General features: G+C 44.2%; 1 protein-coding gene across 1 annotated transcript in view; it reads right to left on the bottom strand.

Annotated features, from left to right (window-relative positions):
* Positions 1 to 10497: 10497 nt before the first annotated feature.
* LOC149449593 (cytosolic phospholipase A2 gamma-like) overlaps positions 10498 to 14739 on the bottom strand; it is a 109543-nt gene continuing 105301 nt past the window's right edge. The window contains exons 12-13 of the mRNA XM_089693044.1: positions 12818 to 12989; positions 10498 to 10700 (exon numbers count right to left, since the gene is read on the bottom strand). Coding sequence (XP_089549170.1) covers positions 10498 to 10700; positions 12818 to 12989 — 375 coding nt within the window. The remainder of the gene's footprint in view (positions 10701 to 12817; positions 12990 to 14739) is intronic.

The following is a 14739-nucleotide window of genomic DNA, read 5'->3' on the forward strand; positions in this document are numbered from 1 at the left end:
AGCTGCTTACTATGGGGGCACCCAAGCAGGCATGTTCCCAAGCCACTGCTCTGTGTGTCCATTCACACACAGAGCCATGGCTTGGCCCCACCCCTTCTCATTGTCGGACTGGCTGTGATTGACAGCAGCAGGAGCCAAAGACTCCAGCTTGCAGTTTCAGTCAATGAGGAGGCAGAGACCTGGGACAGCAGAGGCTGTCGTGCACATCGCTGGATCATGATGGGGCTCAGGTAAGTATTGAGGGGGCTGGGGGCACTGCTGTACACAAACTTTTTTTACCTTCGTATAAAGAATGCATGAAGATAAAAAAAAAACCTTGAGCCTTTACAACCACCTTAAGGTTTGGGAAGAGTAAGAGGTCCCCTGCAAACAACCATCCTTCTCCTCCGTCCTTCCAGCCTCTCAACTCACTTCCTCTTCTCACTCCTCCTCAGCCAATACAGACTTTGCTTAAAAGGAATGGAGTCAGTGGATAGAGGTTGATGGTGGCCTCAAGACAGCATGAGATCCTTCCCTCTTTACAACTGCTGAAGTTCAAGGAAACATACCCCGATAGCTCCCCAACATTTTAGCCACCTCCTCAAAGTGGGCCAAATCAGTGTACAGATCTTTTATGAGCAGCCACTGCTGGGGTGACAAATCTCCAAATTCCCAGAGCCTTTCCTCATCCCATAAGTATAATAGGTATTGGGTGATAGATTGCTGCTGCTTCTGTAGCCTCTTCAGCATATTTGGGAGGAAATTCCAGGGTGTTGGGTGTGGCATATAAATTTGTTATCAAACAGCCAATTTTGTCACTGCAAAGCTCAGAGTTGACCCCACAATAACCAAAAATGGGGTACTATCGGGTACCTGGTGATGGAGGCCAATGGAAAGAGGGTTTCCCTTGCAGCTAAGTTCCAGACTCCCCTGAGAGTGGGACAGCAGGAGTCAGGCCCAAAGTTGCACAGGTCGCCTGTAGGAGTGCTTGTTGGTGGTCCACCCAGGAGCACAGCTGATGCACGGAGGTGAGGTATGCAAGCCCTTCTGGGAATAGAGGATTAGTGGATAGGCGGTTCAAGCCAAGGTGAGGCACCAGGTGGGAATCAGAGCAGACATAGTCAGATGAGATAGCCGAGGTCATACACAGAGGAGCGAGAGAGAGTATCCTTTAGCCAAGCCGAGGTCAGATCAGGGGTTAAGCAGAGTAGACAGGTCCAAGATAATGCCGAGTCGGTATCAGGAAGTCACAGGTACGGGGAGCTAGAGATCATTCAGCAACTTGAGGAAGTGATGAGCCTCCTTATAAAGGTCGTATGGCACCAAACTGAGGCTGATGCATGCCTCTACAGCCATGCATGGTACTGGCAGAAATACCAGATCTTCTGCTGTGGACAGGACCTTGACAGGTACAACACTGTAGGTCCTGCTTACACGGGGCATGATGGGTGCGAGCAAAATTCCCAGAACACCTATTCAACCAACACTGAAACATTTGCAGCAAACCTAAATCCTACAAAAATTCAACCCAAATTCATGTTTGACCCCAAATCCAAAATCTAAGCCCTCCAGTGAGAGAAGTGGCCTCGTCCAGGCGATGATGGTGTGCCCATTTATGAAGTGATTAAGCGATATTAATAACTCCTAACCTTGTGAATATCAGTGAGATGGATTCCGGCCAACCACATATCAGACTTCAACTTACCAGGAAATCAAGGTAAAGTGCGATTTCCATTTTCTTAGGAAACCTTTCAGCACTTCTGATGCAGAAATCTTTATTCTTTCTTGGCACCAACTGACCATAGACTGAGGCACGATATGAACGGAACAATTAAAATAAACAGTGTAGCGCTAACAATACTAAAAATAAGTGAAGTGATTAAAATACAAACTAAATACATATAAAACCGTCCCCTTAATGTACACATCGGGGAAGATTTACAAGAATAAATCAATCGATAGTGTCTTGGGTGAATTTCCTCTCATAGGGAATATCCAGTGCACAGGGTGAAAGATAAAACCCTAATTGAATATTGTGAAAAAAAACAATAATGCACATCGACTGTGAACAAATAATTAGTTCCAAAAAACACGATGCTTATAGTGGTCCTCCCCCTTCACTCTTCATGCCTATATCGTGCTGTGTGCGTGATTCACACGTGACAATCCTTCAATATCCGAAATGCCCCCTCACCTCCTTACTTAGACCCCACAGGGCCAGCTCGCTTTAGGGATCAACCGATTCTGTAAGAACAGATTCCTCTCAGGATTTCCCCTCAATGATGGTAAGCCTCTCCAGCCTTCACCAGACTAGCAGCCAGCTCCTCCCAGGATCATAATGAAATACAAGCAGAGGCCCTCCATAGTGTAACCGGTTTAATTAGATAAGCATTTAACCATTAGCCGCCCGGCCAATGGCCATTTGGCGGCTTCAAATGCGCTCCTGTATTCCGGGTGCACGCCCTTTGGCGGGCACCCGCACATGCGCAGTTTGCGCTAATGCAGAGCGGCGCAGCAGCACGATCTGTCACCGGCCGTGCACCTCGGACACGGCCGATGACAGATCCGAGTACCGGCTCCCGCAGCTGGTACCATGTGACCTGCTGTGACCAATCACAGCAGGTCACATGATAGTTGTATACAATGGATGGCTTCATTCATGATGCCATCCATTGTATACTAGTGCCTAGCTGTGAATGGTTACAGCTAATCACATGCACATGTCATGTGATTAGCTGTGACCAAATCACAGCTAAGCACAAAAAAAAAAAAAAAAAAAGGTGAATGAATCGATTTCATTCAGCTAAATGCTTGCTTATAGCAAAGTAATTCTTTGCTATAAGCAAACTGTGTAAAAAAAAAAAAAAATAAAAAAAAAAATATACTGATCACTTCCCCAAAGTAGTACAATGTTACTATGGTAACATTGTACTACTTTGGTCATAGTAAAATATGAAAAAAATCTTAAAAATAAAAATGTAAAATTAAAAATAAAAAATATATATTTTTCATACTGTCACCAGTCAGTGTCCCTGATCACCGCCATGCCAGTTTCCGAAAAATTATGACAAAAAAAATACAACTTCAAAAAACTCGCCATTCCTCTTATGAAGTACATCGGACTGTCTACTTTGCAAAAAGGGGTCATTTGGGGGATATCTGTACCGTCCTGACATTTGGGGGATATCTGTACCGTCCTGACATTTGGGGGATATCTGTCCCGTCCTGACATTTGGGGGATATCTGTCCCGTCCTGACATTTGGGGGATATCTGTCCCGTCCTGACATTTGGGGGATATCTGTCCCGTCCTGACATTTGGGGGATATCTGTCCCGTCCTGACATTTGGGGGATATCTGTCCCGTCCTGACATTTGGGGGATATCTGTACTGTCCTGACATTCTTGGACCTCAAGAAATTAGATTGGCTGTCAGTACTTCAGGATTGATCAATATTCAGATCTATACCATAGTTTGTGAACTCTATAACTTTCCTACAAACTAAATAATACATCCTAATTTGGGTTATTCTCACCAAAGACATGTAGCAGAATACATCTCGGCCTAAATTTATGAAGAACAATTATTTATTTGTAAACTTTTATAACAGAAACAAAGAAAAACGTGTTTTTTTTTCAAAATTTTTGGTTTTTTTGTTAATTTAGCAAAAAATAAAAACCCCAGCGGTGATTAAATACAACCAAAAGAAAGCTCTAGTTGTGTGAAGATGATAAAATTTTAGATTGGGTACAATGTTGTATGACCGCGCAATTGTCATTCAAAGTGTGAGAGCGCTGAAACCTGAAAACTGGCCTGGGCAGGAAGGTGTAAAATCACACGGTATTGAAACGGTTAAATTAAGTATTCCACTCACATTTAAAATATCTTGTCTCCAGCTTTCTACCACATGCTATGGGTGTACTGCATGGGTATCTGAAAAGGGTGATCCAATATGGCCCCCACTCCGGAAAGGACGTCACCGTGTTACCGGACGTTCCTCCCCCACGTACTGACGCGTTGTCACATTTAACACGTGACTTCCTCAGGGTCCTGGAGGACGAAATGCTTATCTAATTAAACCGGTTACACTATGGAGGGCCTCTGCTTGTATTTCATTATGACCGAGGGAGGAGCTGGCTGCTAGTCTGGTGAAGGCTGGAGAGGCTTACCATCATTGAGGGGAAATCCTGAGAGGAATCTGTTCTTACAGAATCGGTTGATCCCTAAAGCGAGCTGGCCCTGTGGGGTCTAAGTAAGGAGGTGAGGGGGCATTTCGGATATTGAAGGATTGTCACGTGTGAATCACGCACACAGCACGATATAGGCATGAAGAGTGAAGGGGGAGGACCACTATAAGCATCGTGTTTTTTGGAACTAATTATTTGTTCACAGTTGATGTGCATTATTGTTTTTTTCACAATATTCAATTAGGGTTTTATCTTTCACCCTGTGCACTGGATATTCCCTATGAGAGGGAATTCACGCAAGACACTATCGATTGATTTATTCTTGTAAATCTTCCCCGATGTGTACATTAAGGGGACGGTTTTATATGTATTTAGGTTGTGTATTTTAATCACTTCACTTATTTTTAGTATTCTTAGCGCTACACTGTTTATTTTAATGGTTTCATCTACTTATTGGGTATTACGTTAGTGTCAGCAGCTTTTGAGGGCAGGACTCCATTTAAGCGCAGGAGGTTTTTTCCATCTTATGTGATATGAATGGCACAATCTTTATTGGTCAAGGTGGGGTGACCATACATGTGGTCATTTTCTCTGAACTCTTCCCAAACTCCTACACCTGTCTGTGTGATATTTACAGATTATATTGGTTGTATGGAGCTCCCTGTTATGTACAACTGGAGTGACACCAAATCCCTGCAAGATTTCACCCTGTATAAATCCGCCTTTCTAAATGTTCTTCTCTATGGACCCCGGCTGCGAACATAGACTGAGGCGCAATAAATAAGGCTCATTTAAAAACTCAAGGAAGGCACATGATTTGTGACGCAATGTGTCGGAACGGCATACAGAGCGTGGTGACATCAGACGTGGACGCCATTTGGGTACACCCAACAAAACCATGAGGTTTTAAATGCTGAGAATTCCTTTTTGGACAGGTGAGTGGGCATTCTGGCTATACATTTATTAATAAATTGTTGAACTTATTGCACTATGGGGAAGATCTTTTTTTTCCTCTCTAAAAATCGGTTACAATGATATGGCTATACACTTCAGAGCACCTTAACCATTTGCCGCCCACACTATGGCCGAATGGCAGGGGGCAAATGTCATCAGCGTTCTAGGTGGATGACATATGGCATCCTCCCGCACGTGCGCAGATTGCGCTCTGGCAGAGCCGTGCAGCGGCGCGATCTGTCACTGGCCGTGTACCTCGGACACGGCCGATGACAGATCTGAGTATCGGCCCCCGTTGATGGTACCATGTGACCTGCTGTGACTAATCACAGCAGGTCACATGACAGTTGTATACAATGGATGGCTTCTTTTATGCCATCCATTGTATACTAGTGCCTAGCTGTGAATGGTCACAGCAGGTCACATGCACATGTCATGTGATTAGGTACGGCCAAATCACAGCTAAGCACCAAAAAAAAAAAAAAAAAACCCTGAATGAATTGACGTCATTCAGGTAAATGCTTGCTTATAGCAAAGTAATTCTTTGCTATAAGCAAATTGTGTAAAAAAAAAAAAAAAAAAAAAACTGATCACTTCCCCAAAATAGTACAATGTTACTATGGTAACATTGTACTACTTTGGTCATAGTAAAATATGAAAAAAAATCTTAAAAATAAAAAATGTAAAATTAAAAATAAAAAAAATATATATATATATTTTTCATACTGTCACCAGTCAGTGTCCCTGATCACCGCCATGCCAGTTTCCGAAAAATTATGACAAAAAAATACAACTTCAAAAAACTCGCCATTCCTCTTATGAAGTACGTCGGACTGTCTACTTTGCAAAAAGGGGTCATTTGGGGGGATATCTGTACCGTCCTGACATTTGGGGGGATATCTGTACCGTCCTGACATTTGGGGGGATATCTGTACCGTCCTGACATTTGGGGGGATATCTGTACCGTCCTGACATTTGGGGGGATATCTGTACCGTCCTGACATTTGGGGGGATATCTGTACCGTCCTGACATTTGGGGGGATATCTGTACCGTCCTGACATTTGGGGGGATATCTGTACCGTCCTGACATTTGGGGGGATATCTGTACCGTCCTGACATTTGGGGGGATATCTGTACCGTCCTGACATTTGGGGGGATATCTGTACCGTCCTGACATTTGGGGGATATCTGTACCGTCCTGACATTTGGGGGATATCTGTACCGTCCTGACATTTGGAGGATATCTGTACCGTCCTGACATTTGGGGGATATCTGTACCGTCCTGACATTTGGGGGGATATCTGTACCGTCCTGACATTTGGGGGGATATCTGTAATCTCATTGTAACCAATTTTTAGAGAGGGAAAAAAAAAGATCCTCCCCATATTGCAATAAGTTCAACAATTTATTAATAAATGTATTGCCAGAATGCCCACTCACCTGTCCAAAAAGGAATTCTCAGCATTTAAAACCTCATGGTTTTGTTGGGTGTACCCAAATGGCGTCCACGTCTGATGTCACCACGCTCTGTATGCCGTTCCGACACATTGCGTCACAAATCATGTGCCTTCCTTGAGTTTTTAAATGAGCCTTATTTATTGCGCCTCAGTCTATGTTCGCAGCCGGGGTCCATAGAGAAGAACATTTAGAAAGGCGGATTTATACAGGGTGAAGTCTTCCAGGGATTTGGTGTCACTCCAGTTGTACATAACAGGGAGCTCCATCCAACCAATATAATCTGTAAATATCACACAGACAGGTGTAGGAGTTTGGGAAGAGTTCAGAGAAAATGACCACATGTATGGTCACCCCACCTTGACCAATAAAGATTGTGCCATTCATATCACATAAGATGGAAAAAACCTCCTGCGCTTAAATGGAGTCCTGCCCTCAAAAGCTGCTGACACTAACGTAATACCCAATAAGTAGATGAAACCATTAAAATAAACAGTGTAGCGCTAAGAATACTAAAAATAAGTGAATAGGTGATTAAAATACACAAACTAAATACATATAAAACCGTCCCCTTAATGTACACATCGGGGAAGATTTACAAGAATAAATCAATCGATAGTGTCTTGCGTGAATTCCCTCTCATAGGGAATATCCAGTGCACAGGGTGAAAGATAAAACCCTAATTGAATATTGTGAAAAAAACAATAATGCACATCAACTGTGAACAAATAATTAGTTCCAAAAAAACACGATGCTTATAGTGGTCCTCCCCCTTCACTCTTCATGCCTATATCGTGCTGTGTGCGTGATTCACACGTGACAATCCTTCAATATCCGAAATGCCCCCTCACCTCCTTACTTAGACCCCACAGGGCCAGCTCGCTTTAGGGATCAACCGATTCTGTAAGAACAGATTCCTCTCAGGATTTCCCCTCAATGATGGTAAGCCTCTCCAGCCTTCACCAGACTAGCAGCCAGCTCCTCCCAGGGTCATAATGAAATACAAGCAGAGGCCCTCCATAGTGTAACCGGTTTAATTAGATAAGCATTTCGTCCTCCAGGACCCTGAGGAAGTCACGTGTTAAATGTGACAACGCGTCAGTACGTGGGGAGGAACGTCCGGTAACACGGTGACGTCCTTTCCGGCGTGGGGGCCATATTGGATCACCCTTTTCAGATACCCATGCAGTACACCCATAGCATGTGGTAGAAAGCTGGAGACAAGACATTTTAAATGTGAGTGGAATACTTAATTTAACCGTTTCAATACCGTGTGATTTTACACCTTCCTGCCCAGGCCAGTTTTCAGGTTTCAGCGCTCTCACACTTAATTCAGGGCTTTTTTTTGTGCTTAGCTGTGATTTGGCCACAGCTAATCACATGACATGTGCATGTGACCTGCTTGCGGCCACCAAACGGCTATAGGCCGGGTGGCTAAAACATTAAATGTGTGGAGGACATGGAGGTCTCTGGGGTAGTGTTACATCACTTCTTTTGTATTCAAACCCTAGAGATGGTTGTGCGTAAACATCCCAGTAGTTTTTGAAAAAATACTCAGACCAGCCCGTCTGCTACCAACAACCATGCCATGTTCAAAGTCACTGAAATACTCTCTTCCCCATTCTATTGTTCGGTTTGACTTCAGCAAGTCGTAATCACCACATCTAGATGCCTAAATGCATTGAGTTGCTGCCATACAATTGGTTGATTAGAAATGTATGTTACCAAGTAGTTGAACAGGTGCACCTAATATAGAGTGTAAATTCCTATCCAATGTCCAAAAATAAGACAAACACTGAATTTAGTCAAAATGTAAAAATTTTATTACCAGATACAAGGTATGATTGTGTGATATTACCACCAGATACAACGCATGATTGGGTGATATTACCACCAGATCCAACGCACGATTAGGTGATATTACCACCAGATCCAACGCACGATTGTGTGATATTACCACCAGATCCAACGCACGATTGTGTGATATTACCACCAGATCCAACGCACGATTGTGTGATATTACCACCAGATCCAACGCACGATTGTGTGATATTACCACCAGATCCAACGCACGATTGGGTGATATTACCACCAGATCCAACGCACGATTGGGTGATATTACCACCAGATCCAACGCACGATTGGGTGATATTACCACCAGATCCAACGCACGATTGGGTGATATTACCACCAGATCCAACGCACGATTGTGTGATATTACCACCAGATCCAACGCACGATTGTGTGATATTACCACCAGATCCAACGCACGATTGTGTGATATTACCACCAGATACAACGCACGATTAGGTGATATTACCACCAGATCCAACGCACGATTAGGTGATATTACCACCAGATCCAACGCACGATTAGGTGATATTACCACCAGATACAACGTATGATTATGTGATATTACCACCAGATACAATGCATAAGGTGATATTACCTCCAGATCCAACGCATGATTGTGTGATATTACCACCAGATCCAACGCACGATTGGGTGATATTACCACCAGATCCAACGCACGATTGTGTGATATTACCACCAGATCCAAAGCATGATTAGGTGATATTACCACCAGATACAACGTATGATTATGTGATATTACCACCAGATACAATGCATAAGGTGATATTACCTCCAGATCCAACGCATGATTGTGTGATATTACCACCAGATACAACGCACGATTGTGTGATATTACCACCAGATCCAATGCATAAGGTGATATTACCTCCAGATACAATGTATGATTATGTGATATTACCACCAGATATAATCGCACGATTGTGTGATATTACCACCAGATCCAATGCATGATTGTGTGATATTACCACCAGATACAACGTACGATTGTGTGATATTACCACCAGATACAACGTACGATTGTGTGATATTACCACCAGATACAACGTACGATTGTGTGATATTACCACCAGATACAATGCATAAGGTGATATTACCACCAGATACAACGCACGATTATGTGATATTACCACCAGATCCAACGCACGATTATGTGATATTACCACCAGATCCAACGCACGATTAGGTGATATTACCACCAGATCCAACGCATGATTAGGTGATATTACCACCAGATACAACGCATGATTGTGTGATATTACCACCAGATACAACGTACGATTGTGTGATATTACCACCAGATCCAACGTACGATTGTGTGATATTACCACCAGATCCAACGCACGATTATGTGATATTACCACCAGATCCAACGCACGATTAGGTGATATTACCACCAGATCCAACGCACGATTAGGTGATATTACCACCAGATCCAACGCACGATTATGTGATATTACCACCAGATACAACGCATGATTAGGTGATATTACCACCAGATCCAACGCACGATTATGTGATATTACCACCAGATACAACGCATGATTAGGTGATATTACCACCAGATACAAACGCACGATTATGTGATATTACCACCAGATACAACGCATGATTGTGTGATATTACCACCAGATACAATGTATGATTGTGTGATATTACCACCAGATCCAACACATGATTATGTGATATTACCACCAGATCCAATGCATGATTATGTGATTAGATCCCCCCCCCCTCCCCACCAAAGAACCTTGCCTTGGCGTTTGCAGGAAAACTGGTGGTTGGGGATATCATGCGTGTCTACCTGTGTCAGATCCCAAGATGTCCATCTTGCAATTGCATACAGAAAATGTCTATCTAGCGGTAGTTGGTCACATCCAAACATCACATTTTGTAAAGTTGCATAAATGTTTTTTTTTAGGACGGATCTCTTATGTTCAATATTCTCAAATGGTTAAAAGGAGGATTCCATTGCCGACTGTCCTTGAGAATGACTTTTGTTCATTTGTCTGGATGGTCCTCTAAACATTTGAGCCAAGTTGGCGCCATTTTCATTCATCCCGGCCTGGTATGCCGGAGACCTCCCCCCTCCCGTTACACCTCTGGACACATTGTTGTATCTTGCCCTGGATCTGGTCCAGGCTGCTCTCCACATTCTTCTTAGCGATGTCCAGCAGGCTTTTAATCATAGATCTGTCATAGGAATGAACAAACGTGCGATACTTCCCGCTCAAAGTCTTTATCATTTCACCATCTGAAAGAAACGTGTGCATCAGATTGTAGTGATTAAAGGATCATGACGACAGAATCAACGAGATTATATTTATAAAACAACTTCTCTGGTATCTTTCATTCAGGTCTGCATGACGTTTCTGACAAACATCTGTTTTTATGAAATATTTATAGTTTATTCAAAAGAAAGAAATTTCTGGACTTTAGTTCATGTTAAAAAGAGAACAAAAATTGTAGTGTTGCACTAGTATCCATGATGACAACGCATTTCAGGGGTGCATCCCCCTTCATCAAGGCTTGATAAAGGAGGATACACCCCCAAAATGCATTGTCATTGCAGTTAATGATACAGACCAAGCTGGGCTCTGTGGCTGTCGGCAGCTCTGTGTTTGTTCCTGTAGTAGCCACTTGCTTTCCCTTAGCCACCAGGATCCATCCAGTCCACCCCGAGAGTAGCGTGCACTCTGCATAGGCAGGAGATGTATGACGGGATAAAGCTCCATCAGAATGGTCACCACTCTTATCCCAGCGGAGATCCTGCCCTGACGGTCGTGGGAGCATGGGCGGCTATCCTGGATCATTGATGACTGGCACATGGAACACCAAACTACACACAGAGGACTTCCTTACATCATGGTGTCCACCTACTACTGATATGCCTGGATACCTCTTATACAATGTGTGACTGTAATGAATTTTACTACCTTTTTTATTCTCCAATTAAAAGGCTAAACTACGGTAAGGTCTGCTCTTCCTATTCTCCCTCCTTTGCTAGTTCAGTCCATGCTGAACATTCAAAAAGGAACTCCTGACCTCAGTTATGAAAACATCTTTTGAAATGAGAACTTTCCTGGACCCTATACCCAGCAACACTGATACAAGGAATCACCACTAATGATTGGAGATGTGTCCCACCTCTGGAGGCCTCTAGAGAAAGGTTTGAAATTGGTTCATCTAGAGGAAGGGGTGGCAAAGCCCCTAGACCATGTGTGTCAAACTGGCAGCCGCCCAGCTGTTGTCAAACTACAAATCACACGAGGCATTGTGAGATAGTTACAAGGCATGACTCCCAAAAAGTCAGAGGCATGATGGGACTTATAGTTTCGCAACAGCTGGAGGGCCACCAATTTGGTGATGCTGTCATACAAGGATCTGGGGCAGGGGTGTCAGTGTGAAGGGCAGCAAAGCCTGGATTTAGGGGTGGGATGTCAAGGGCCCAGTGGGAACCCCATTATAAGCAATTTCAGCCCTGGGCAGCCTGTGTTGACCTGGGGACTAATATCAGGGAGAGAACCTGGGTGTCACAATCTCAGGATCTGAAAAGATAAATGCAGCTGCAGATATGGAACTGAAGTGGGGTGGGGGGGGTGTCTTGTCAGTAGGGTGCTGCTGCCTTCTGTCTACTTACTAGAATTTATAAAATGTTTTAATCAGTAAACCACTGGGGCCGATGTCATGTAGATGTCAAAGGAAAGTATTCCCCTCCCCGCTAGTCCCGTACCTACCTCCTCTGAGGTCTGGCTGGTGAAAATCTTGTGCCGGACTGCTAGCACCTGCACAGTAACCCATCATAGACTTGAATAGGACACAGTTCTTGCTCTATGTGCAAGTCCAGTTCAGGTCGGACATTGGTAGGTGCTGGTAGCCCAATACAAGATTCTTGCTGGCTGAGATGCAGACATCTATGGGACCTGCAGCCATTGGAGGAAGAACAGACCTGCAGGGGGACCCAGCTGTGTGTTCAAGGGGTTACATTTTCTTCTAGCCTGATTGGATGAGGTGGAGCAGTGACATCTCCAATCACAGAATGTTTTGCATTTATTGAGAGGATATAAAATTATTTCTGAATGGTGCATGTGCTGATTGGCCAATCTTGTGTCCACAATGGAGCAGGGCCACCTCTCAGCACGGGGTCCAGGAAATGGCAGTGATAATAGTTGTGTCTGCTATGTGATTTACAGCTTCTAGAGGGACCCCACATGTATGGTATATATGGAGTTACATTGGTCCAAGTTGGAACTATGTAACAATATCCATACCTGGAATTCAGCCTTTAGTGTCCACCAATCACATAATACAGAGTGAGAAGAGCCAATGAACACACGGGCCATAATACAGGACTCTTCTCAGTAGACTCACCTCCACAGGTCTGGGTGTTGAACAGAGGAAAGTGCATGACATCGGGTGTCTCATTTCCATCCCCTTCATAGAGGTAGACACTTTTAGTTGGAGGGCGCTCATAACTTTCTTCAGGGATTGTTGGAAAAGGAATATTGTGGTCCTTACAGTATTCAACTGTTCTTTTCAACGTCTAGTTAAAGAAAAACAAAAAATGATATTAAAAAACGGTGTCTATTGTACAACAGAGCTGATGGAACAAGCCTGGGCTCAGTTCATGAACAGCTTCACTAATCGCACTCAGAATTCAAGGAACCCCCAACTTGGAGGTGAATCCCACCGATCTCTTTTGGGGGGTTATTCTTGACCATGTGTAAGACTAATAAGCAAGTGAATGTCAAAACACAAGGCATGGAGTCTGGGGCTCTAGTCGTAAAGAATTCAAACAAAAGAAGGGCCTTTGTTTTAGCCAGGCAGATTGTTCTTTTCAGTCCAATGAGATATGAAATTAAGTTGTTATTTCTTTCAAACACAAATCTGGTTCTTGGTGTTTGCTTTGGGAATTGAGCCGAATACTGAAAATACACAATGCATCCCTCGTAAATGAGGCAAGAAAACATCTCCATCGGTAGCTGTGATCAGCACAGTGATCATGAATACATGGCGGCCAAATTCCTCCGGGAGGTCTGTACTGTTCTAATATATCTGGCAACATTGTGACCAATCACAGAACTAAGGAAGATCAACATTACTAGGAACCGCCAATGTCACAGAGAATCCCAGCCATGTAAGAAAAAAAAAAAACATATGGGCAGTGATGCTATTGCTATCCCACTGTCAGGAATGAACTTGCCAGTGATGGTGGGACTCACCTGCCTTGTGGGCTGCAGTACCAGGGCTGGCCAGCGGGTGCTCCCAGCAATCAGAGACTCAACCCTGCAGCCAGCCAACACCTGAAGCTGATTACGGAGGTGTATTTAAGGGATGGCCAGACCTGCAGTCTGGGCCTTGGTGTGTGTTCTTCCTGGGCCCCTGTATCTTGTTACCTGCATTCCTGTTCCTGTCTGACCGACTTGTTGCCGACCCTGCCTGATCCGGACCTCTGCTGACTTCTCCTGTTTGATCCCTGGCTTGTGACCCCGACCATTCTCTGCCTGGCCCCCTGTACCTACCTGCCCATTAGTTCCATACACACAAGTACAGTATATAACAGCTAGACTGGAAATATTTGTCTCAACCGAGGGCATGGGTTAAGTATGCGTCTAAACCAGGGGTAGGCAACCTGCGGCTCCCTAGATGTTGCGCAACTACATTTCCCATGGGGCATTGCAAAGATTACGGCTATGACTTGCAGAGGCATGATGGAACTTTTAGTCCTGCGGCTCTCAGGTTGCCTACCCCTTGTCTAAACTGATAACTGTGCACGCCATATAATGGAGGGACCCGCGGTGGAAACAGCATCATTAGTTAGATATAATGGTTATATTTTCTTGTATCTGTCATTACTTATAAGTATGTGTCAGCTCTTTACACATCAAATACAACCCCAAAACCCTAACAAAAAACGGGGGGTACCTGGGGGCCTCCTATTATTAAAAAGGTGGCTTCCAGAGTACCTGCCCATAGACCACCACAACCACCAGTCAGTTGTGGAGAAGAGGCCCTTGTCCTCATCAACATGAGATCCCCCCCATGTTGAAGTCATGTGCACTGGTATGGTTCAGGTGTGAGGGTGCATGTTTGTGCCCCCCAACCAGGCAGCATGCTTGCATTAAGGGTCAGGTATGGATTTTGCATGAAGTACCCCCAGGGGCGGACTTACCATTTGGAAATTCGGGCACTGCCCGAAGGCCCGGGGTCAGTAGGGGGCCCCCTGAGATGCCCCTGGTACCTTTTTCATAGGCTTTTTTGAGTTTGGGCAAGGGCACAGGGGCCCCATGATC

The sequence above is a fragment of the Staurois parvus genome, unplaced genomic scaffold (assembly GCF_062004578.1).
Source record: "Staurois parvus isolate SC_StPar_1 unplaced genomic scaffold, SC_StPar_1.0 ptg000611l, whole genome shotgun sequence".
Classification (NCBI taxonomy): Eukaryota; Metazoa; Chordata; class Amphibia; order Anura; family Ranidae; genus Staurois; species Staurois parvus.